A 26305-nucleotide genomic window follows, 5' to 3' on the forward strand; every position below is an offset into this window, starting at 1 on the left:
GATTCTCAGACCCCGTGCCAGGCCTGCTGAATCAAAAACTCGGAGGCCAGGGCCCAGCCATCTGTGCTGTAAGGAGCTCTACTGATAATACGACTGTGCATCGAAGTTTGAGGGCCACCGGCTTAGGGGCCAGGGGCCTAGAGTCAGCCCTCCAGGGCTCAAATCCAGCTGCGCAACCCGGGGAAGGCGTACTCTCGGTCTCAGTTTCCTCGCCTGTAAAACAGAGGTATTGGAAGGGTTGAGAGGCATGAATACAATAATATTTATGAAGAGCTGCACTCTGCCCTACACACAGCCAGACCTCAGGGAACGTTATTTCAATGTGGTCATTCGGGGCACGATTTCCCGGAATTCTGTGAATCCTTAGTCCATATCACACCCCCTCTCAGAATTCTTGGTGGCTCTGCCTGTTTGGTTTATTCTTTTGTGTGGTGTGAGAAGGTGGTCTAGTTTCATTTTTCTGCATGTATCTGTCCCGTTTTCCCAACACCATTTATTGAATAGACTGTTTTTATCCCACTGTATGCTCTTGCCTCCTTTCTCAATTATTAATTGACCATAAAGGCATGGGTTTATTTCTGGACTCTCTATTCTGTTCCGTTGATCTGTGTGTCTGTTTTTAAGCCACTACCATGCTGTTTTGATTACTACAGCTTTGTATCATAGTCTGACATCAGACAGCATGATTCCTCCAACTTTATTCTTCTTTCTCAGGATTGCTGTGGCTATTTGGAGTCTTTTGTGGTTCCATATAAAATTTTGGCATATTTGTTCTGATCCTGTGAAATAAGCCTTTGGTATCTGGATAGAAATTGCACTGAATCTATAGATTGCTTTGGGTAGTATGGACACTTCAATCATGTTAATTCTTCCTATTTGTGAACGTGGAATATGCTTCCACTTATTTGTGTCTTCTTTAGTTTTTTTCTTCAGTGTTTTATAGTTTTCCAAATATAGATCCTTTACATCTTGGTTGCTTTATCCCTAGGTATTTTATTTCTTGGACACAATTGTAAGTAGGATTGTTTTCTTAGTTTTGTTTCTTTTTCTGATCATATAGGTGTATAAAAATCAACTGATTTCTGGATACTCATTTTGTATCCCGTTGCTTTACTAAATGTATTGATCAGTTCTAGCAGTTTCTTGGCGGGGTCTCTAGGGTTCTCTGGTAACCAGATTAATTTGACTTTCTCTAAATACATGCTGCTCATCCCCAGCTCTGCGCCTGTGGTCTCACCCTGCCCTGTCCTCCCCTCTTCCCGGAGGAGGGCTGCGATCACCAGGGACCAAACACCCAGCTGTGTGGAGCCCCACTGGCCTTCCCATGGCAGCATTTTCTAAACTCAGAACTGACACACGTAGCCGGGAACGTTGAAGTGACCTTGCATGAGCGGCAGGTTGCAGCATCTGAAACTGAGAGTGCTAAGGAAGATGTATCATGTCCCCTCTGCCCTCCGTGGGGACATCACAGTCACTCTCTTGCATTACTATCAACTTTGACTTTTTATGCGCCTGGAGCAGCCACACCCACGAGTGTCACTGCCCCTTCAGTAGTGCCCAGCCATCATGCCCTGCGCTCTTAGTTTGGGTTCCACCTCAAGTGGGTCCTGAGTCAGGGACTGGGATGTAGGTTTCTGTGGGAGGAGATCCCAGGAAGCACGTGAGTGAGATGGGAGGGAGAAAGGCCCTTCAGGCACATTATAGGCCTGGGGGCTCCAACCTTCCAGTGACCCTGAGAGAAGCCGCATGGGTCTGCGCTGAGAGCTGTCGCACTGGGAGACCGGGGGTAGTTACCATCGCCTCCCACCTCCCACTGGTGGGGACCCACCCCACCCAGGGTACCAGGTTTGCCGGGATGGTGCCTGAGACAGGGAAGAAGAGAGAGACTGGGACTAAAGTAGGGAACTGTAAGTGGGCCAGAAACTGCCCCTGGGGCTGCAGGAAACTGATGCAGATCTAGGGGACACGGGCTGAGGACACGGCCGGCATCTGCCACAGTGACGGTCTGTGAACGTGCCAGCCAGGCCCCCGATCCCAGGGGCCCCCATGAAGATGGCTGTGGACACACTGGCCCTTAGGTCGCAGAGTTCGGCATCAGTCCTGCCTGACCTGCTGATACAGTGCCTTCTAGAAGAAGCCCTGTAGTTGGTCCTAGCTCTCACCTTGTCCTCGGTAAAGCAAGCCCATTACAAATCTGCCCCTCTGGGAGTGTTGTGATGCAGAGTAGAAATGTAACATTCCGTGCCACCGTGAGTCATTATTATCTAGCTCAAGTGCAGACTGTTTTCCGGAGACTGAGTAACTTCCCTCTGGGATATTCTTGTGGATTGCCTGCACACTTGCAGGTATAAAATGCCCTACATGCACCAGCACTAGGTGTCTGAAGCTTCCTATGTACGCTGAAGCGGCCGGAAAGTTGCCTTCTGATGTTAATCTTTGCAAGACACCTACAGGGAGGAGGCAAGGGCCCAGACAAAGGTGCTGGGACTGGCGTTATATCCCCCTTCCTGGCAGTGTCCTCTTCTTCTCGCTAGGTGGCAACAGGGTTGCATTTCCAGGGACTTCAAAACCCTGGCCTCCTGCCTGGTCGTCCCTTCTATTTAGTTTACTATATATTGTAAATTTGAATACATTTCCTACGTTTCAAAACACAGATATAGTCCTTCTTGACCACAACCCTAAGTCTCTGTCATCTTCCCCCAAGTGACAGCAGTTGTATTTGTGCATTTACACACGCACGGTACATTTAGAAATACAGTTCTGTAAATGTATCTGTGTTTTAGCAAAACCAGCATCTTTCTCTCCATATTCTTCCACCTCTTTCTCTTAACAAAAAGCAACAGAGATGACAGTGCACCCAAAGGTACACACAGCACCTGTAGAAGATTGCGTCTTGTGGTCCCAAGGAGGAGGGTGGGAGTGGGAGCCATCCATCAGGGGGGAGGCAATGAGGGTACAGCCCTTCTTCACCTGGGGAGAATTTCTGAGCAGACAAATCTAACAAAAGCCTGACTTTTTAGTATCGCTCTGCACCACGCACAAAAATTTTAAGCAATGCTAGTGACGAAAGACGTCTCCCCACGTGGGCAGGCTGCTCCCCGCGCCCAGCCAACCCCCGGGGTCTCCACTGCTCTCTTGGGGGTGGGGAGGAGTCAACAGTCAGTAGTGCCGGGAATGATGGTGTTGAAGGCTCTTCCCCGTCGATGTTATAAACAGTACTGCAGAGAATATCATTGTGCCGGTCTCTTTGTAAAGGCGCAGGAGGTAGAATCGCTGACCGGAAGGGTATAAAGATCTTTCAGTTTAGTGAGTTCTTGCCAAATCAAGCTCCCAAACCGCCTAGTGATTTGCACGGTCCACCGTAGCGCAGTTTGAGTGTCCACAGGACTTAGTGTTGTTAGTCTGTTACATTGTCCCAAACTTACATGAGGAAAAGAGTACATTTCTCTTTAGTTACCACTGTCACACTTTCTACTGAAGTTGAGCCTTTTTTCTATATTTAAAGCTCTTTGCGTGTTTTCTTCTGTGAAAGACACATTTCCCTCCCTCTATTATTGTTGCACCATTTGCCTTTTTCTTGTGATTTTTATGAATTAGTTTTATTTTGTAATTATATTTTCTATTTCAGGGTTTTTATCTTTTTTTCTCCCCTTTATTCCCCTCCACCCTGTACCCCAATCCCACCATCGTTTCTCCACCTTAGTTCATGTCCATGGGTCATACATATAAAGATTTTAGTTTTTTGATGGTTACACATTGACAGTATTCTCCCCTGGTTTATCACTTCTGCCTTAACTTTATTTAAGTCTATTCGACATGCAAAAATTTTTGTTACTAGTAATTTCTAATCTTTTTTCTTAATAATAATGTATCAATTATTTCTTTTATCTTTTTTATTTGGTACCTCATTTAAGAAAGCTTCAAATCCCCCAGGTTTATAGGAATATTTTCCTAATACTTCATAGTTTTGTATTTTACATTTGGCCCGTTAGTCCATTTATCCTTTATGTTTCTGGATGATATGAGGGGTAAGATCTAACCTTATTTATTTGGATTAAGTATTTCTCACCAAAGCATTATTAAATAATTCCTCGTCTACCTGCTGGCTTCAGATACCCTCTTTAATAATATCTATTAACCTTCTTTTTCTTCCACAAGTCTAGTGTTTTACTCTCTGTTGTTCTGCTGATCCAGAAGTCCCATTCACACACGAATACTTTATTTTACCTAAATGAATTTTGTAATATATTTTGATATCTGATCGACGGTCTTCCCTTTACTGTTGCTTTTGTTAATGACATTTTCTAAAAGTGTCTTGACTTGTATCAATTCTTTTATCCTTATACATGATTTTTAAAAACCTGCTTTCTAATACCAAAACAACATTTTTTTATTGTTTTGATTGGATTGCTCCAAACGTATTCACTATTTGGGAATAATCCACATCTTGATACATCTGAGTCTCCTCCAAGGTCCTGCCTCCTGAAGCTGGCATTCATTTGCCTTCATATCCGCCGTCTTCACTTCCCCGATTCCCCCGCTTCATTGCTGCTGTCTTCATCCGTCTGTGGTTTTCCTCCTGTCCATCTCCTCAGTCCGGCGAGTCGCCCAGACGAGGCAGCAGCCTGTGTCTGCTGGCCGCCCCCCCCCCACCAGCCATGACGGACAGATGCAGCCAGCTGGACACAGAAGTTCTTTCCCACATCTTCGACCTTCCTCCCTGACCTCAAACCCCCTCCTCACGTGCATGTCTCTGTTCAAGCTGCCATCACAGACAGATGAACACATCTTTCTGTCCTCTTGGATGAACTCCAGTGCCCTGGTGCCCGTAGGCAGCACGGAATGTGTTGGTCAGAATCTCTTCTCCCCAACTCTCTGCAGCAGATAATTTCAGTGTTGGGCTGAGGCCCGAAGGGCACCGAATTTTCCCTTTGGACAGGGGTGGGCAGACGGAGGGTTACAGTCGTTACTCCACGGAACACAGACTATATTCCTGTGTAATTATTTATCAATTACTGTATTATTTTCTGCATGAACAACTGTCAACCTACTTTGCCTCACCCTGTATATAACATTTGCTTCTCCTCTTCAAAATTATTTGATTTGTTGTTTCTTTAAAAAGCAAGCATCCTTGCCAGGACGGTAGGTGTGTGTTTATTTCATGCTGTGGCACGTGATGTGTGCACTTAGGTACTTTTTCAGCTCTGGGGCATTTTCCTCTGTCACTGTGACTGTTGCTTCTCCCGGGCCACCCGTCATTTGTATGCTGTCATCGATTCTTTGTCTCCTACGTCTGCAGTCATCTCTCACTGTTTTCCCGCTTCTGTCTTTCCCCCGTTTGTCCTCTACCTCGCTCCTGTTTTCCCAGGATCAGTGCTGCTGCGCCGCTTCAGCTGCAGGTTCCGATCCTGCGGCAGTGGTGTCGGTCTCTCTTCCATCTGTCGTCTCCTCAGTCTCCCCATTTTGTCTCATCTTATGGTCTTTCCGTCCGCGTGCTTATCGCCTGGAACTCACTTCCCCCACTTCACAGACTCTCTGAATTATCCCTTTTTAAGGCAAATGCAAAACGGCTTGCAGACATTGTGTCCTGGCTGTTAGTAAAGCTTGCGTGGTGTCTTCCAGCTAACTTTTGCTTTTTTGCTCTGTGGAGTTTTCCCGTAGCTGCATGTTACCATTTTCTGGTAGTCATTTTCGAGTAAGGATAATGCTTTCCCCCACCTTTTGTTTGCCAATATCTAGCACACTCGAGTCATTTCCCCTCTGCTGGCTGAAGACAGGAGTTGATTACTGTCTCACTATGGGAGTCTTTGAACAGATGGCTAAGGACCTAGCCGCACACGCGTAAATTGAATAAGGGAAGGGATAGAAAACATCAAAACTACTGTTTCCTTCTGCGTGGTTTTTATAGACTCCATCCTAGGGCTTGCCATTTCATGACCCCACCTCCAAGGATGTAGCTTGGCTCCATGGCTGGTTCCTCCCTTCACACATTTAGGTTGTTGGGGGAAGTGTGTCTTCTAAGTGGCCCTAGAACAGGGCAGTGTTAAGGGGGTTGGGGGCGGGGCTGAGCTTTGGAAGCCCGAAGAGCCCGCCACCGCGGCAGCAGGCTCAGATGCTGTGTTTTTGTTTCCTTGTTGTAGGATGAGCATTTCTCTTACATTCTGGACCAGGGTTTGAGGCCGGGAGAATATTCTCACTACAGCAGGTCCTCTGAGTATCGTCATTTTGTTCAATGCTGTTTCATTGTAACCTTGATGAGGATATTAAACAATTCGTTCCCAGCCAGGGCCGCTGTCTGTGTGGAGTCTGCCCCTTCTCCCCATGTCTGTGTCATTTTCTCTGGGGACTCCATTTCCCCCCACATCCCGAAGACATGCATGGGAGGTGAACTGGCATGTGTTCCTCGTCCCAGCCTGAGTGGGTGTGGGTGTCCGTGCGTGGGGCTGTCCAGGCTGGGTCCCACCTCACACCCTGAGCTGCCTGGACAGGCTCCAGACCCTGGCAACCTTGAACTGGAGTAAGTGGGTTAAAAAAAATAATGGTCTTACTTGTTTTCATTAGCCTTTCTGAAATGTCTGTGTCGCTCCAACGTATTTCCATATTTAACATTAGAATTGTTCCATTTTTTTTTTTGGTGATGTTTTTGTGATCGGAAAGATGACATAGGGACTTCCCTTCTGTTCGCGTCCACTGGCCTGTGGCCAAAATGGTTTCATTGCACATCGTATCACTTAAAGTCTCAGTTTCCAAGAACCTATTGACAACATCAGGGGAAGCCTTACTGTATCAATGTCTATGTAAGTCTTTGTTCATCTGCCTGGTAACTGTTACGTGGCCGCATATCACTCAGTTAGTTTTTAAGCTCTCGTGGCTTTTGATAATGATGCTTCCACCTTGTTCAGTGTTGCACCTCCAGGGTGTCGGGTCCCCATCCCCACAATGGCAGGTCATTACAGGACTCTGGGGCCCTCACTCAGCAGTGATTGAGTGCTCAACTCAAATGAAACATGAGGTCTGTCCTTGCAGTTTTTAGGATTCCATTCTTTAAGGTTCTGCTCAGATATCACCTGTCCCAATTCCGCTTCCCCGACGACATTCCCTTCAACCAACCAGGGGGCCCTCTTGAGACCCCCCCCCCCCCCGCCGTGTGTGTGTGTTGAACCCAGCGTAGCCCAATACTCTGGCTGGGTAGTCCTCCCTCCCTCAGACCATGACCTCCACCACAGCAGGGACATCGTCCCTCTCGCTTTCCAGCTTCAGTGCCCATCCCAGGGCCCAGCACATAGTAGGCACTCAGTGCATGTTTGCTGAGTAGGACTGAATCATCATTGACTAATTCTTCCTAAGTTCTTATATGATAAAAAAAAAATAGGCTAACGCCGCAGTCAAGCAAAGCAGAGTTAGGATGAGTTGACCGTCGGGCGTGTGAAATCTGTCGAGTGAGGTGGTAGGAGAAGGCTACCAGGTGTGGGCTGGCGCCAGTGGCTGCCTCCCTGGCTGATCTAGTGCATAACACAACAGTAGCAGCCAAACTCTTCGCTGGGAAAAGCTTGGTTCCTTCGGCTGATGCTCAGCCCCTGCAGTCGCTCCAGGCCCATTTTCTCCCAACCCCCAAGTGCCCCCCTCTCTCCACTTCTAGGCCTTTTTCCTCTGACCACGCCAAGCAGGCTCACCTATCCTGGGTCTGGCTGGTCCTGCTACTTCCTCGTTAAGAATGCCTGGCCTCATGTCCCTATATTAAAGTCATTCTCATCTTTCAAGGACCTGCCAGTGGACCTTGTTTCGCTGACCAGTCCAGTGATTGTGTGTTTCTACAACCTATGTCCTTCTAATCGCCTTTATGTTGTCAGCTGCCCTTCGCATTTGCTCGATTATAAACTGTGTCCAGCCAATTTGATGCACAAATATCATTAAGAACGAAAGACTGCCACACATCTTTTTAGCAAAACGGGTTGGTCCAGATTCTGGTTGCAAACGTGTGGGATAAAGCCCTTCCCGTTGAATGACTGACTAAATGAAAACACCGCATTTCTGTCCTCATTCCTACATTGTGTACTCACTGATTCTCGAGTTGGAGATAATTCACCTCGGACACAATCATCGGAAGACTCTCAGTCTGAGGTGCTGTGTCTACAACCATCTTGGCCACCATTGTCGGAGTCCAGACGGCTGTGCCCCGCTTCAAATTCGTCTCCTGAGTCACCAAATAATCTCAAAGTATTGTTCTCTGTCAGTTTCTCCTCTTTGCCATTATGAAATTTTGAATTCTCAACTGTACACAATGAGCTGAAAGCAAACTCAAAATGGTGATGATTGATTTCGCTACTGAGTCATCCTTCTGGGCAATTCTATTCTTCTCTAATATTGTCTGAGTCTCTTTCAGCATAATTGGGAATAACTGATGAGTAATAATGAAAGATATCTCCCAAGATGATGCACTAGCAAAATATTTCAAAAGTTAGGAAAAATAAGATCACAAAGATCTCATTACATACCTTAGATTTTTAAAAGGGCCTAATGTGCCCATAGAGTAAATGCAAAATAGAATGAGTTATATGTTATTTAAAATATAAGTCAATTTTCTCTATATTCTCTAGAAGCCCTTCACAAAATAATAAAAGCCATGACATATCAAGCCTTATAAAGAGATTGAACAACTCAGAGAGGAAACTGAAAAAATTAAAATTGGGTCTAAGAGACCCTGATAGTGTGCTGAGGGTTATGTGAACATTCCACAGACATCCGTCCAAGTCAAGGTCAAGAATAAAGTGAGGGGAGAGCCTCCATGTCCTCCTGGAGTTCCCCAGGCCTGGTCAGGGGCTTACTCACAGAAGGAGCTAAGGAGGTACTCACCAAGTGGGTAGCAGGAGCCATCGATGGGATTACTACACTACGTAGTTATCACGGGACTGTCATACAGTATTGCTTCCGAATGGGCAGGGACCTCGCTCCATCTCCGAATCTTGGCCCTGGAGTCCTGTTCTTCTCTCTCTCCCTTTCAGCTGGGTAACTGCTATACTTTGACTCTCAACTCAAACATCCCTTCCATAAGGAAGATTTCTCTGCCCCCACACTAGCAAGTGCCCCTCAGTGGGCTATCAGAGCACCCCTCCTGCCCGGCCACCCTCCTCTCTGCAGTCACCATGGCTACAGTTAGTAGAGAAGGCGTTACTGTGGCTGCTTCCCTAAGAGCAGGCCAGGGTGTCCAGCCTGGCCTTATCAGCACCAGCACAGCGCCGCCTAGGCTGGGTGCCCAGGAAGGGTTTGGTGAATGAAAAACACCGTTGAATTCCAAGGTGTTTCTGGGTATAGATGCGCATCTGCCTGAACCCTTCCACCAAGGGCTGAGATGTGTGTGTGTGAGAAAATAGAAGTAAAAAGTGAACGCCCATCTGTAGAGGACGCAGAGCAGGTCACAGAGCTGTTCCCTTCTGGTTCGATCCTTCACTGGGTGTTACTGGGGACAGCAAGCCACGTGCCTGTAGCAGAGGCGTCCTCAGCTCACGATTCCCGTTTTCATTCAGGTGTCGGGTGATTTATCAGAGAGCGACCTCAGCGTCAAGGCTCAGCACCCCCGGACCGGTGCAGACACCGCGGAGGACAGAGCGAGGAACAAGCTGTTCGAGTTGGCAGTGAACATGAGCGAGAAGGAGACCTCGTCGGGGGAGGATCAGGAGTCGGAGTCCAAGACGGAGTCTGAGAACCAGAAGGGAAGTCTGTCCTCGGAAGACAACGGCCAGAGCGTCCAGGAAGAGCTGATGAAGGTAAGGACCGTGCACCTGCCTGCGGACAGCGTGGTTCTTGCAGCTGGGGTCCGGGAAAGGCTCTGCATTTGCACAGAGATGGGGGCCACCCACAGGGCTCTCTCTAAAATGGTCTCCCCCATACATTTTGGGGAGCCTGTGGGAGCCTTTCTGGTTAGACCCGAGTGACTCAGTCAGGAAACCAGCATTGTGTTTCTTGGAAGCCTTCCAAGACTTATCATCTCCTGCTGACTGTCCTTCATCAACACGGCCCTTTGGTCTCCGGTCTGTAATTTCATGCCATGGCCTCCCTCATGGGCAGGGAGCCGGGTCCCTCACCCTCCCATGAGGAATTTTGTCTGTGCATTGGGAGCATCGAGCCATCCCCCTTTTGGTCAACAACGAAGCCTCAGGCCATGGTCTGTGTGTGCACATGGCCTCGTGGATCATTTATCTCCACGGTTTTCAGATTGAGATTTGTTCATCTTGGCCTCAGAATCCTCATGTGGAGTCCCAGGGTAGTAAACAGATTAAAAACACTGCTACTCCCAGGGCCCCCAAAGCCCCGGACACTGAGCCTCAGCCCCACCCTCTTCCTACTCTCCCCGCCCCAGTCACCAGCCCCTGAGTTCCAAGTGGCATTGCTGGAAAACCACAGAGGTGAGGCCCAGCTGCTTGAAGAAAAGGGTCCCGGTCTCCCCACCTCCAGTCAGTGCCCTGCCCCATCCTCCAGCCTGTGCCTGGGTTCCCTTGACAGCTTCTCCAAACACGCCTGTGCTGTCCTTGGCCACCGTAGTGTGGGGGTGTCCCTGATGCCTCCATTGGAGGGGGAAGAAGCTGACACTCGTTGATTGTCTCACCTGTGCCTTGTGCATTGTGTGTATTGCTTAGTTCATTTAATAAAATGTCTTTGATGTAGATACAGCTCCTTTTGCAAATGAGGCAACTGAGGTTAATCAGTAAGAAACTTACCCCAGGCCCACAGCTCAGGGGTGTCAGAGCTGGGGCTGCCCCACAAAGCCACGTGGTCCCAAACCTCAGCTCCTTCCTTTACAACAAGCTGTCTCTTCTGTAACCCAGATAAGCTCTTGTTTGGAAATATCTAGATTTCTTTGCACTTGTGATCAGTTTGATCTTGTTTTGAGACAATGCTATGTAAGCCAGCAAGTTACTGGTAACCCACATGCATGCATGAACAAGCCCCCTTCATCCGCTTAACAGCCAAGTTAGGGTACTAGGGAGTAGCCAAGCCAGCCTCGGAATGACCACAGGTGGTCAAGAGCGGGCCCAGAGAGAAGTGGGGACCGTCCTCCATGGCTGAGCCCCTGTCCTTCAGTATCTCAGACTCTGCCTTCCACTCATCCCCACCCCACCCCCCAGAGCCGTTGGGCCGGCAGGGCCCTCTGCCTGTGGGCGGCACACGCATCTCTCCCCGGGCGTGTCTATGGCTTGGAGAGCAGAGCTCAGCCTTCTCGGGCAGCTCCTCCCTGGGGTATGGACTCCAACCCACTGCTTCCTCGCTGGTTATGGGCTCTGACCCTCCCTGTGACTTTAAGTGATGCCTGGTTACAGTCCCATTTGTCTGCTGGAGCCGAGGGCCACACGCTCACTGAAGAATATCCCTTATTTCTTACAACGGCTCTGCGTCCTGCTGGCTTGGTATTCCCAAGGCTCCAGAGCGCACGCCACGCCAGTGGCAGGCCTGAGTCAGGCACTCCCAGCCCTCGTCTGCCTCAGCCCCACCCTCTGGAGGCACAGCCTCCCACCTGATCTGTGCTGTGTTCTCCTGGGCAGAACAGGGAGTGGAGGGGCCACAGGGGAAAGGTCCTGGCCGCTTACTCAAGCCCCCCATACCCCACCGGTCGCCTCGCAGAGTTAGAAATTAGGAGAGTTGCTCTTATTCAAACCCTCCAAAGGGTCAGTTTCTCAAAGTTGAAGTCTTTCCCCCAGCTTCCCAGGAATCAGTGAATTAAATATGAGCCAGGTATCATTTTGTTGGATGTGAGAATCCATGGAGCAAATAGAAAAGATAATTAATCTGTTTTTCTCCATCAGTCATGGGCTACTCTGCTGAAGGGAAAACAGGAATTCAGGTTTTACTGAATATTGTTTAGAAGCCAAAGGGCATAGAGGTAGGCTTCAGGATTAGACTGAGTTTGAAACACAACCATGCAATTTACAAGCTTTGTCTGTGGACTTGGCTCAATGTCTTAGCTCACTGCCCTAGAACTAGCCAGTCCTTCCCCGCCCGCTGACTGAACGCCGCCTCCGAACTCTTCTCCCTGCCCCTCCACGCTCTTCTGGGCCTCTCCAGTCACTTCCCCACTTGGCAGCTAGAGCTGCCCTTGCTCTAGCAAGTCCCGGAACTTGCTCCCAGCATCTCCACGTGCCCACGTCTGCCTTGTTTTTTAATTGATCCCTAGGACCCAGGCCAGGTCATCACTGTTAGTTGGGTCAGAAATGTCCCTTCTGGTTTCTAAGAATAATGGGTGAAATCGGATTTCGTTTCCTGGCCTGAGAATCACTTGCAACACTGTTTACAGGACAGATGATGGCCTCTGGGTCAGGCTTTGGGAACAGGAGTGTGTTGAAGACTCGAATTAGCAAATGCTTGCATTATGGCCCAACTTGTGCATCCAGTGTCCTGAAGGCATTTTTATGTAAGGTGTCCTTGTTTACTAATTATTATCACAAGTAGCTGAGTCACTGTGCTTTATTTTTTTTCCACAAGGGAGTCACACACAGGCCAGCTGTCATCTCTCATGTTCGTAGTTTCATGGATTAATTCTCACCCAAGTACTGAGACTTCTCTGACCTAAGAGACGTCTGTGGGCCTCTGCTCACAGCTGCTCCCCGTCTCCTGACCCCAGGTCTCGGGAAAACGCAGTCCCGGTTGGCGGTCAGGGTGACAGGTTTGTCCACTGTTGTCCGAGCAAACCCAGAGCCTTGGGTTTCTGAAGTTTCCTGTGTTGTGAACAACCGTTTGCTGACAGCACAGGGTCACCATAAAGTCAAGTATCGTCTACGTGTGTCCCACCCTTGTAAAGTAACTCGCCATCCACGGGCAGCGGCACCGTCCTCCATCCAGGCAGCCCTGTGTTTCAGAAGTGTGTCTGCACCTTCGGTTGGTGCTGGAGCGAACGTGGTGTCAGGTGCTCACTTGTGTGGTAGGAGCTCCACTGATGCCACAGCCGTATGCCTGTGGCAGAAGTGACATCCCTTTCCTGACTCTGTGTAACTGTGGTTGCCCAGGACAAAGACAAGCGCTAGCTGTCCATGTAGAGCTGCAGCTCTTATGCACAGCGCTGGGACAGGTGGGGGGCTCATTTCCCGTGGTCATTGGTCTCCCTCATTTCCATAGCTGTGTCCTGTGTGCAGAGAGGCGGGGGAGGGCCTGCCGGTCTGGGAAGACGGAGTTCCAGGTTCTCTCCTGGATCACTGCAGCTTCAGCAGAGCACCTGCTTCTCTAGGCCAAAGATGAACTGAGCACCAGAGAAAGGCTGGCCAGAACTCCAATGCAAAGCTTCCATAAAGCCTCTGTAAACTGCAGGTGCCAACTGAAGGGTCAGGAGAAACTGATGTTGTGTCACCCAGAGCGGTAGCGTGGGGTATTGGACAGGCGGGGTTTGAGGAGAGAAAGGCAGAGTAGCTCTAGAAAGTTGTAAGGAGAAAGGTCTAGAAAACAAGGCTTCAGGTGAGAGCTCTGACCCCACTAAAGCCCAAAAGTAAGACCCCTAAGGAGAGGGGATCGAGGGAGGTAATAGGGGAGAGAAGACAAAAAAGATACTGTATGTCTGAAGGTCTGCAGAATGTGCAGGCTGTGCTCTTGAAACACAGTCTGGGCGGAGAAAATAGAAAAATGAAAGAGAGGAATTAAGAAAGGAAGGAAGGAAGGAAGGGAGGGAGGGAGGAAGGAAGGAAGGAAGGAAGGAAGGAAGGAAGGAAGGAAGGAAGGAAGGAAAGAAAGGAAGGAAGATCTCAACTACAAACACATGTACCAAAATCTCAAATAAAATGCTAGCAAACTAAATTTTGCAATATTAAGAGAATCACAAGCCGTAAATAATATACTTATTCTCAAAATGCAAAAATAAAGTTAATAGCAGGAAACTTCATTTAGTATGTACTATTTTTTAAAAGCACGTCACGATCTCAAAGGATGCCAAAATGGTCCTTGGGAAAATTTAATACATATTATACTTTGAAAACTCTCAAGGAAATAGATAATTCTGATTAAGACTTTCTATCTCAAAGCAATACAGTGAAGCCCTAGAGAGTTTTTCCTGAATGAGATCTCATTGTAAATATCAAAAAACACCTTGAACATCATAATATTTTACTATTGATCAAATAAATACATGACAAAGAGTTGTGAATGTAAATGCTTTTACATAAATATGTGCTTTGTTAATTAAAATAGCATGTGCATATGTTGGAAAAATAAGACCTATGTGTAGCTTTAAGATTTTAAAAAATTATAGGTGAGTAATTTGATATTGCTAATCTTTTTTAAAATACTATTTACAAAGAAGTAAAGGAGCAAATCTGGCTCTGGAAGTGTTATAAAACCTGAACAGACCATGGAAGAAATTGGCAAAGTAGTTAGAGAATTGTTCCTCAGAAAGAGGCTAGACTCAGAGTCTCTGCCAGTAAAATCTATCAAGTGTTTATGGTACTAATCACTCCCATACTATTTAAATTGTTCTTTAGCATTAAAAAAATTATGAAAGCATTCAAATTTATTTTATTTCTTTAAAACCTTGGTCTGAATTGGATGCAAAATTCATCACCAAAAATTTACATACTCATTCACTGGTTAATAAACATTCAAATATTCTCAATGCGCTAGCAAATTGTTCCCAACTATATAGTAAAATAATAATTTACAATGGCCAGGTAGGATTTAGTCTAGGAATGTAATAATGTCAATTTTTAGAAAATTAATATTTTCCATTATATTTACAAGTAAAAGGGGGAAAACATGGTTCTGTCGTTAAGTTCCTAAATTGGTATTTGACATAAAGTAGGAAATTCATAAATGTCCAATGAAGAATTAATTCCAAACAACAGCTGATAAAGTTAAGCAACCATTTCTGACAAAAACAAACACACACACAAAAAAACAACAAAGATTAAAAACTCAACAGTAGTAGCTATGAGCCTTTTGAGGGCTGCAGGCCTCTTTAGGTTTTCAATGAAAGCCGTGACCCTTCTCTCCGTGAAAGTGTAAAGAACGACAGCGATTTTTATGTGGATGCTCCCTGGAGGGGTCTCGCCCACCCATGCATCAGATCATGGGTGTACAGACCCCGGCCGTGACTCTGGACCCTGAAGTGGCCTGTGAACCAACTCCAGCTCCTCTTGGCCATGGTCCGGGAGCCCCCGGAGAAGACTAAGTAACACAATTACCCAGGGACAAGGGAGCCTTGGTGGACGTCCAGGAGTCCAGCGGAGAAGTTCTAGCAAACCACCGATGGTGGAAAAATGGGAAGTCGTCAACTTGGGAAGACCACACAAGAGGAAGAAAAGAATAAGAGAACAACAAAACAGCCAGAAAAACAATGAAAAGATGGCATTATAAAGTCCTGTCCATCAATAATCACTCTAAATATAAATGGATTAAATTCTCCAATCAGAAGATATAGAGTAGCTGAATAGATTTAAAGAGAAGAAGCAGAAGCCCTGACTGATGTGGCTCAGTCCATTGGGCCTCATCCTGCAGAGTGAAGGGTCACCGGTTCGATTCCTGGTCAGGGCACAGGCCTGGGTTGCAGGTTCGATCACCAGTTGGGGCATGAGTGGGAGTCAGTCAGTTGATGTTTTTCTCTTGCATCGATGTTCGTCTCCCTACCTTCCTCTCTAAAAAATAAAAATAAGGATGTAAAAACTTTACAAAAGAAGAAGAAGACCCACTGTGTGTCTACAAGAGATCTGTTTCAGCTTTAAGGACACACATAGACCCAAAGCGAAGGGACAGAAAAAGATACACCACACAAGTGAAAATTAAAAGAGATCATGGGAACTATACTTGTGTCAGACAAAACAGACTTTAACTCAAAAGCTGAGCAAGACAGTGATTATATACTGATAAAGGGGTCCTTCGTCAAGAGGCTATAACAATCATAAACATATACATCGAACAACAGAGCACCTAAACATATTCAGCAAACGCTCACAGACTAAAGGGAGAACTGGAGAGCGATACAATAATAGTAGGGACGTCAGCACTTTCAATAGCCCATCCAGACGGAAAAGCACTAGGGGAGTGCTGCACTTGAACGGTGCGGCAGATGACCCTCACCGACACAGCCAGGACAGGGCATGGGACTACAGCAGGATACACTGATACCTTCTTCTGCAACACGCACAAAACATTCTCCAAGATGGGTCATATGCTCGGTCACGGAATAGGCCTTCACACGTTGAAGAAGACGGACATCATGCCCAGTGTCTTTTCCTACCGCTACAGTATGAAACTAGAAATTAGTAACAAGAGGAAAACTGGAGTTTGCACAAATCCAGGGAACTTAAACAGCTCACTCCTGAACAACCAGCTTGGGGACTCAAAGCCATCAACATGAGCACAGCCTTTGTTTCAGCATTTGTATGTTCATTCATTTGTCCTAAGGGGTAGCCGTGGACAAGCCGCCTGGGGTATCACAACGCAGTTCATTACACATTGTATCCGTATTATAGGAAAAGACCTAAACAACCTAACTGTCCAACAAGGGACCCTTGAGGAAGTGGAGGGGGTGAGTTCCAGAAAATGGGTGGGACCTAGTCACTGGAACAGCAAAGACAGATTGGTCCAGGTACCCGTAAGTGGGTAGAGGTGATGTCAGAGGGTGAAAGAGGGTTTTTTTTGTGTTCTATGCTCTTTCCTCCTCTCTGGCTCTCTGACTAGAAGGCAGGTTTGTCTTCAGAACGTGAGGGGGTGATGGAATCGGGGTTTCAGGACAAGGGAGAGAGTTTGAATAGCTATTGCACAGAATGGAAGAGAGAATAATGTGGAGGGATCGGAAGGGTCCCCAGGCCTGGGCAGAGGACCTGGGCAGAGTCGGCGCTCACACACGTTTACCTGAGATACAGCGTCCATCAGAGAACTCCGCAGCCTTGCAAATAAGGGTAAAATAAAAATTCAGTCTGTTTGAGAAAAGGTCTATTAGTAGCAGGTCTGCTCATAAGTCCACATCATTCAGCATAATTGCACAGCACAGCCGAAGTGGTCCTGGGATTTACGCTGGACCCCACACCGGGACTTTCTAGTTTACCCATTAATGTACCATCAACTGTATATGCAGATGGATCTCCAACCAGATTGGGGGAGGTGGAGGGATAAAGTAGAAACTCATTCCATCCATAACAGCAGCAAAGAATGTGAAATTAAAACTTAACAAGAGAACTGCCAACCTCCGAGACATCTAGCAGTTTGCTGGTGGCAAAGATAGTGGAAAGATAAATTCTTCCAAAATTAAGGTAGGGGTTTAAGGGAATTCAAATAAAAGTCCAAACCAGATATATTTTAATTTTCCAAAAGGATTTTTTTAAATCATCTGGTAGAATAAAATCAAGAATAACTTAGAAACGTTTAGAAAAAATAAAAGAGGAGTGAAGAAGACCTATCTATTAAGATAGTACATTACATTTTAAAGGTGCAATAATTAGATTTGTGAATATTGGTGATAGATGCAATGAAATAGTCCAGAGTATAGTCCAGAACATACAAAAATTGGACTCACTTGGACTCTTATGATTCCTACCCACTGCTTACCTCTGGTTGTAACCAGATCACTTCCTAATAAATGGTGTTGGAACAAATGTTCCTTCAGAGAGGGGAAAACGGTGAGTGGGTAAGTCCTTAATTTTCACTCCAGCGAAGAAACCAAGAGATCTTTGGGCCCAGTGACACTTATGGGACACAGTGAAGAAGGACATGCCCCACTCCCTTGGGAGTTTGAATCCCTGTCCATTCAGCATCCAGGCAACAAATAACTGTTGGACCAAGAGCTGCAATGCTGTCAGAATAAGAGGGGGAAGTTCCCTCTCTCTTGGAACGCACCGTCTGTCAGAGGAGACAGCAGATGGTGTGTGCACACGTCCAGGGAAGGTGTTGGGGGGTGACAAGTGCTAAGAAGGTTAAGCAGGACGGTGGTGGAGGCTGAGTCCTGGATGGTCTGGCCCTTTCTGACCAAGCATCCTGCAGACTGAGACCTGCAGGACAAGAAGGAAAAAGTCAGGCAAAAATCCAAAGGCCAAGCTCATCAGACAGAGGAGTGCATGCAGGGCCTTACAGTGAAAATGACCTTGACAGAGGAGTGCATGCAAGGCCTTATGGTGAAAATGACCTTGACAGCTTCGGGGAACAGGTTGAAGATCCAGGGTGGCTGCGGCAGGGTGCCCAAGGGGAGCGTGATGGGGCCATGACGGAGGGTGGAGGTCAGAGAGGCGGGGCCACGTGGGCCTCGCAGGCCAGCCAAAGAGTAAAGCACCTGGCAAGGTTGCAGCAGAGGAGTGACGAGGGGGACCTCACAAGTCCCCCCGGCTGCCACATGCCACCTCCTTTCCCAGTCAGTGGGGAAGGTGGCTTCATGTCTCGTCAGACTTCAGAGCTGAGTGTGGGCCCTGGTTTCCAGTAGGTATCAGGGACCATTTTTCTGCCCCCTGAGGAATAGCCAATATACAAAAGCAAAAAGTACGGACGACCACAAGGTGTTGTGGTCCCTCAGACGGGAAGGGAAGTCTGCCTGCTCTCCACCTGCCAGGGAAGGTTCGGTCAAAGGTCACGGCCCCCAGCATGGCCCTCCTCTCTCACCCTCCCCAGGTCCTTGGTGGCCTTGGGCAGGGGACCCACATGAAACAACAGGGACTCCACCCAGGGAGAGCAGGAAAATGACCTCCGGAAAACACACAGACCAGTGGATCTAATTCGGGGACTAAACTGCAAATAACATGCTTTAAAAATCCATTTCTATAATCATCATTTTTAAAATCTCATTTCTTTCATAAATGGCTCGCCCATCAAAACCTAAGTGTGTTAAGAAACTACTCCTAGAGGCCCGTTGTCTAAGCCGGGTTGTGCTTGGTTTCAGGTTATTACGGATGCTAATTTATTAGGTTTGTGCTCCAATTTCTTTCCACGGTTCTGTGCCGAGCTCCTGCGTCAAGCCGCTCTGCGGGGACGTGAGTCTGTCGGTGGAGAACGTGTTTTGACGGGTTGTGGAGGCACCGCTGGGGCGCCTTATGTTTCCTGAGCCCCGAGACATGTTTCCGCCGAATTTCTCTAGCAGATTTCTGTCAGCTATTTAGGAGGACATATGGGGTTTCTTTTCTTACCTTTGAAAAGGAAAAAAATACATGAAATGAGGGCCTTTGGACGAATTCCCTCGCTTACTCTGAGTTGGAGAGAAGCTTTACCTGACACCGAGACCACACCTGCAGCGTGGGACAGAAAAGTCACAGGCAGCTGCCTGGGGACTCTGGGTCCCACTGAGCGTGGGTGCCCTCGGAGACCCCATCCTTCCTCACTCTGGTTGTGCTTGCGGCCCCAGCCCAGGCAGGCTCCGTGTGGCTGGGAACACAGGCTTGTCACTCCAGCTCTATTGTGTGGCTTGGTTGTTGGCGTGTCATATCAGCGACCTCATTCTGACCGATGTCTGAGCCACCTGGGGGCTCCCCACATTGGGCCTTTCTCTTGCTGATCTGTTGTTCTCTGATCTGATGATTCTGTTCAATTCTATTCCATCATCACTTTCCACAGTCCACTAGATCCCGGGAATTATGCACTGGGGGGTGGGAAGGAGCGTGGACTTTGGAGACCAAACCTTCTGGGCTCAGACCCCAGCTGTGTGTCCTCTTCCGTGAGTCACAGTGTCTTCCTCCCTTAAAGAGGGGGTTACACCCTCAACCCGGTGTGGTTGGCCTGAGGGCCAGATGAAATTCCGAACAGCCTGGAGTCACGCTCGGCACAGGACGGAGCCGCAGGAGCTCTGAGCTGGCTTCCTTCTCTCCCTGCTCGTCCCCTGACAGCTCCCAGGGGCAGCGTTCTGCAGGGAGAAGCTGTGGCCCCTTCGTACCACGTGCGACCTGAACTGCTGCAATTCTCTGCCTGGAATTCCTCCGGGAGAGCCAGCCCTTTGTGTTGTTCACGTTCTTTTTTATTTATTTACTTATTTTTAATTTTGACTTTAGAAGGAGGGGAAAGGAAGGAGAAAGAGAGGGATCAAAATACCAGTGGGGTGCCTTCAGTAGGTGTCCAGTTAGGTCCCCAACTGGGGACCGAACCTGCAACCCAGGCATGTGCCCTGACCCGGAATCGAACTGGCAACCTTTTGGTTTGTGGGACAATGCCCAGCCATCTGAGCCACACCAGCTGGGGCTCAACATGTTAAAGATCTTCCTGTTACTAGAAATGTCCACCCTACCAGCCTTCTCAAGGTCATTCGTTTATCTCCAGGCTGAAATGAAGACTGGGGGGGCCACCTTTTCTCATTTTTACTACAGCCCACTGTGAAGGTTGTGCCCCACCCCCAAACCCACTCAGGAAACTTGACATAAAAAAATAGTGGGTTCAGCTCTGGCTGGTGTGACTCAGGGGATTGAATGCCAGCCTGTGAACCAGAGGGCCACTGGTTCCATTCCCAGTAGGGGCACATGCCTGGGTTGCGGGCTGGGTCCCCAGTGTGGGGCATGTGAGAGGCAACCACACACTGATGTTTCTCTCCTTCTTTCTCCCTCCTTTCCCCTCTCTCTAAAAATAAATAAATAAAATCTTTTTTAAAATAATAGATTCGACAGCGACTGAACAAATGACTTGAGGCTACCCTATTTTGACATTTGGTAAACAGTCTCTTGGGTTGTGAGAAAGGAACTTTGAAGTATTATGTTTTTCCCTATTTCAGAAGCCTAATGAACATCTTTCTTTCTCTCCTGGCATTTAAGTCTCCTTGAACGGGGTCGGTGTCTTCCAAGTCACTCAGCTGGGAAGCCCAGCGGCCAGCACCTGCCACCTCCCCGGCTTCCCCCTCCCGCCCCCCCATCCTCAGTCCACCCCAGAACTGGCGGCCTCTCATCCTTCCCTTCCCACTGCAGCCGCCCCACCTGGGACCCCTGGGTCCTCTGATTCAAGCTGCAGGAATGGCTTTCTGTGCTTTTCTCTTCCTCTGATTCTCCCAGCCCTGACCCTGACCCTGACCCTGACCCTGACCCTGACCCTCCTGTGACAGGCAGAGCAGCTGGGGAGAGCTGCAGAGAACCTGAGCTTTGGGATCGGGCAGACCTGGGTGCAAATCCCGGCTCCTCAGGGCAAACCCCATCACCTCTCCAGGCTTCCGTTCCCCACCTGGAGGACAGAGTGAGCGTGCTACCTGTATCCCAGGGCAGGTAGGAGGGCTAAATGCGGCGAGGCAAACCAAGCAAGTATCCCAGAGCCCAGCCCGCAGTCAGTGTTCAGTAAATGGCCGCTGTTAATAACAAGGCCTACGAGGACCTGCAGTTGCGCCTAATGGCCAGTGGGACAAAACTCAGAGTCCTGACCTTGGCATTCAGGACACTGTAATGGCCGGCCCCTCCCTGCTCCCTTTTCCCATTTGTCATCCTCTGCACACCCTGGCTGCAGTGCATTCCCCCTGCACACCACGCCGTCACACTGCCCGGGCCTGTGTCCTTGTGTTCTCAGTCACACGTACCCTTCCGCGACATCTCTGTCTCTCAGCACCTTTCCCATCCTTCCAGTCTAAGCCCAGGTCACAGGCTGCAGGGCTGCTTGTTCCCTTCTCGGGTCCACAGCCTGTTGCTCTGGGCAGGGCAGGACGTGTCTTCTGCGCCCCGCTGGTGGTCTTCCTGTCCCTGTCCCCTCCCGCTCTCTGAGGACAGGGACCGTGGTTTGTTCACTTCTGCGTCCCCTTCCGGGCCCCGTGCAGTGCCTGGCAGAGACTAGACGCTCCCTGAAGACTTGAGTTAATGACGATGGGAGGTCGTAGGTGATGTGGGAGGGCCGCATTTGTTCCGCTCCCCGGCCAGGCAATGGCAAGCTCTGTCGTCATTGTGAGTTCGCACACACACGGTTCAGTCTGCCCCCAGTGAAAGGGGAATGGAGGGTGCTGCGTGTGCGTGTGTGTGAGTGTGTGAGTGTGTGTGTGTGTGACTTCCTCGGTGGCAGCGTCAGGTGGTCTACGGTCCTGTCTCCGCAGAGACCATTCTGGATCCCGCTGTTAGGTTCCCCTTTTGTGAAACTGAAATCCCTTTTTGGGGAAGGTGTGGTGGAGGCAGCCAAGATTAGAGCACAGGGGCCCTTTTCTCTTTAAAATATTCTTCCTTGGCAGGAGGAAAAAACTGGGAAACGGAGAACAGCAAGTTTAACTTTTTTGCTAAAGAACGGTAAAACGCATTCGGCAAACCCCCAGGCAGCTGAGAGGTGAAGCTGTTTCAAGAGCACAGCGACGGTGAAAGGGGTCTGGGCCACCAGGCCGGCACCAGCAGGGGCCCCACCTCCAGTCGGTGCGGAGGCGGAGTCTGGGGACCGCTCTGGACGGAGACATTACGCAGACACGTGCACATGCTGTCTAGTCTGGTCTTCTCAAACATTCCCTGAGCTACATGATGTTATCTCCCTTTCACAGCTGAGGCTCAGAGAGGTTAAGTTGTTTTCCCAGAGTCGCACAGACAGTGTGACCTGAATTTCCCAAGGCTCGTGCTCTGCTGCATGCAAACGAGGAGGTCCTACAAGCCTCAGTCCCCAGTAGGAAACCACGAGACCAGACACCCAGCACCCCCCGCCCCCGCCGTCGTTTCCTCCATGGTCTGGGGAGGTCTAGGGGAAGGTCGTCTCACGTGGTCATGGGCAGCGTTCTCACAGGGGCCTGCTCAGGGCCCTCACTGACGTCCAGGGGGCCTTGGTAGCCCTGGGGGACAAGGCCCATGAGGCTGCTGCTGCCCAGGCCCACCCTAGGACCCGGGCCCCACCCCAATGCCTTCTCACAGAGGGGCCCCGGATCAACAAGACCAGGATGCATTTATGCCTTTTCTAGGGCCCAAGAACATGCATTTCCTTGGGCCCCTCCCCACTATTAAAAACATTTAAAATCATACTTTACGACCGTGTGGGTATCGTGATTAATAAACTAATATTATGTATTAAAACTTGCTCCTGGGACCTAAGAGTTCATTGTTTTCTTCCAAATTTAAAAGAAATTAAAGCATTTGTATGAGCCCCAAGGAAATGGTGGGCCCAGGGCTTCGTACCTGCTGAGGCCCCCAACGGTCAGGAGGCCCTTTGCCAGGCCCTGCAGAAGGCAGCTCCCTTGCACTGCCCTCCCTGGAGGTCACGGACGGGCCCAGCAGCCCCTCGGGATAGTGAGGGCATCTGTGTCTCACGAAACAACCTGGAGTTTGTGTCCCGCCAGCTCTGCCGATGCAGCCTCTTTGCCCTTGTTGTGGGTGTGAGAACAGTTCCCCGGGTGGAGCTAGGAACATCCTCCTTCTCCCCCATACCTGCCCACATCATTTGGTCCCCAAAGCTGCCTCCCCACACTGCATGAGATTGTATCATATCGACCCTAATGTCAAGTGGTATAAATAGATGCCCCAGGTCTCTGTCGAAGCCCCGGTTCATCACTCACAGCCAGACACCTGACCTGTTTGGTGCAGCTGAGACAGACAGACGCGCCTGCGTGCACTTGCCTGGGTACGGCTGGGGCTGGAAGGAGCCTTCTGCCGTTTCAGAGTGTTCCCTTCCTGTCTGGGCCCCACAGGAGCCCCTGCTGCCCACGTGGTCACGAGCCTGAGCCACTGGGTGAGGAACACTCCCGCTGAGCCCAGCTCCAAGTGCATTTGCATTTCTTTGCCAGACTCGAAGCTTTGGGATGGATGAACGATGCAGGGAAACCTCACGAGAACTGGCAAGGATTGCTAACAAGCAGGCCTGTCTGGAGTGTAGGATGAAACTATTTTCTTCTTCTTTTAATTAAATTACATTTTTTCAACACAGTTTCCAGCCAATATTTCGTGGTAGTCTTAGGGGTGCAGCCCGGCAGGTAGACGGTCATTTACTTGACGAAGTGGTACCTGGTATTTCCGGTACTCACCTGGCAACCTTGCATAGTTACTGCAATGTTATTGACAAGATAGTCACAGGATGTGAAGCACAGCGTAGGGAAGCTATTTTCTTCTTTAGAATTCTGCAGACTCAGAATCTCCCCCCGCCCCACCCACCTGCAACACCCTGTGTTCTGCATGTCTTTGGAAAACAGTCTCTAAGGCAGTGTGTAAATGGGGGGAGAATTTGTTTCTCGAAACTTGTTTGCCATGAAAAGGAAGCCTCTGGGGACAGGGTGGGAGATTGCTAAGCTAAAACTGCCGAGTAAGACACACAACACAGAGAAGTCTGCTCTGCACTGCAGTCCTAGAAAGAAACAAATGAACGCAGCTTGGATTTATGACTTGGGTCCTGACCTGCTCTTCGTTCTTGGCTCCACTGACATGGCCACCGTGACCGGTCCCCACTGCCGGGTGGTACCTGGCCTTCCGAGAGGTCTGCCTCGGTCCTGTTGTTGGCTGTAGTCGAACAGGAGGCGTGAGTCTCTCTTAAGGCAGACGCTTGTCCACTGCCTCGCTGATGAGTGATGGAGGACACCCCACCTTAGGCTGAGAGGAGGCCCTGGCGTGTTTCTTATCACCTGTACCCTGAGTGGTGGACTGTTGATTCCAGCCCGTGGCTGTGATGTTGATGTGGTGGATTGGAGGTTCCACATGGGGCTGGGACATGGACGGAACCCTGCAAGTGGACAGTCAGGCGCTCAGGAGTGGCTGTCAGTGGTGGGGAGATGGAGGAGTGTGGGTGCATCCCAGCAAACCCCACCCCGCCCCCGGCAGGAAGTCACACTGGTTCCACGGCGTCTTGAAAGGGAATTGCACATCCACCTGGCACTTAATAAAATTGGTTGTTTAGTTTGTATGTCTTTGATCACTAGAAGGTTGAGTTTGGTTTCTCAGGGGCTCACTGCCATTTTCAGTGCATTGTCTGTGGGGCCCTAGGCCATGAATGTCTTTGGTCAACCTTCCCGGTCTGCAGTGGCCCTGCTCCGTCAGCTGATTTTCCCCACTTCACCTCTCCCTTATTCGATGCCATGGAATTGTCACATCTGATTCCTCTTACAATGACTACCTGGAGCAGTGTCAGCTACTGGGATAGAAAGCTCACTCCGGCTCCCAGAACCTGCCTTTGTGTGCCGTTCAGCTCGTGTCTGCAGGGCCGTGAGCAGTAAAGCAGAAAGCACCCTTAGCTCCTCATTTCTCCCCCACACGGGGCTCTCTGCCAGCACACTGAGTCCATACCAGCATTTTAGCTGCACAAAACCCTGTCCGGTGCTACGTGTAGCTCTAGTTAGCATGACTGTGGAAGCTCAGCTTTCCACTTTTAAATCTGGACTGGGAGAGGAACAGGATGTTTATGTAACATGCCGTGCTTGCTCCATCACAGATCTTCTCAGCTCTGGTACTGGGCCAGGGGGTCAGGGAGGGACAGGGAGGCCGGGTGCCCTGCTCCTGCCAAGCCTTGAACGAAGTCCCAGTGGTGTTTACTTCCGGTCCCACCGCCAGGTCTGAGCAGACCACCCACTCCTGTGCCGCAGAGAGAAACACTTGGTTCCCTGCAGGTGCTGGTGGATTCCTGCGTGTGCTTCCCAGTAGAGAGCGAGCCGGGAGCACCGCCAAAAAAGGGGAGCCTGTCCAGTCCCCACAGGATTATTTTCCAGGCCACGGACCTCCCGGTGAGGCTGTGGCGTCCCTGCAGACCTGCTACACGGGACACCTGGCTGGACTCAATGGCAGATGCAGAGGGCTTTACAGGCCCGGAAAGTGTGTCACTTCGTCAGGAGGCGAGGGCGGGGCTAAAGGCAGGTCATGAGGGCAGGGACTTTATCCAGTGTCCGCTGCTCACCCCAGCACCTAGAACAGAGCCTACATGCCATGGGCCCCCAGTAAAGGGCGCAGGATGAATGGGAGGACCTGGAGGCAACCGGGATGCGCCTGTCTCAGGTGGAGTCCTCATTGGAAGAACGTGCCTCTGGGCAATAGTTGGCTTCTCCTTACACTTCCTGTGAATGAATGAATAAGGCTATTTTTGGACTGAATGGGACAAGGACTCCCAAACAACACTGACATCTAACCTACTGCTTTGACAGCATATGTTCAGCTAGACCCAGGGTGCAGATCACTCTTTCGATTTAAGTACCTCTTCAGTCTGTTCCATTAATGACCTGGGCTTGTCGATGACCCTGGACTAACTGGTGATTTGTATAAATGTTCACACGTTTCCTTCCATCCTGCTGTGGTATGGCTTTTTTTCTCCTGAACCTCTTAGTGCTATGTCTTTGTTTTCAAAAGATGTACAAGGGCACCTCTTCTACCCACTAAGGGGCAAACTTCCTAAATTCAGGCTTTATTCATTCAGAGAAGGGTAATGAGTCTTCTTTCATACCTACAGCATTGCCTTTTCTAAAACAGACTTAAGCAGACAGTGGCAACTGCTTTATACCAAAGTCATTTGGAGCCTAATTCTCCTCTCG

At 49.2% G+C, this 26305-nt stretch overlaps 1 protein-coding gene across 2 annotated transcripts in view; it reads left to right on the forward strand.

The window, feature by feature from the left end:
• The window catches only part of MYRIP (myosin VIIA and Rab interacting protein), a 196616-nt gene that overhangs the window by 153860 nt on the left and 16451 nt on the right, over positions 1–26305 (forward strand). For both annotated transcript variants that reach the window (XM_037148349.2, XM_037148348.2), the window contains exon 11: positions 9525–9764. In XM_037148349.2, coding sequence (XP_037004244.2) covers positions 9525–9764 — 240 coding nt within the window. The remainder of the gene's footprint in view (positions 1–9524; positions 9765–26305) is intronic.

This window comes from Artibeus jamaicensis, unplaced genomic scaffold, assembly GCF_021234435.1.
Source record: "Artibeus jamaicensis isolate MK-2021 breed Jamaican fruit bat unplaced genomic scaffold, CSHL_Jam_final contig_519, whole genome shotgun sequence".
Lineage (NCBI taxonomy): Eukaryota > Metazoa > Chordata > Mammalia > Chiroptera > Phyllostomidae > Artibeus > Artibeus jamaicensis.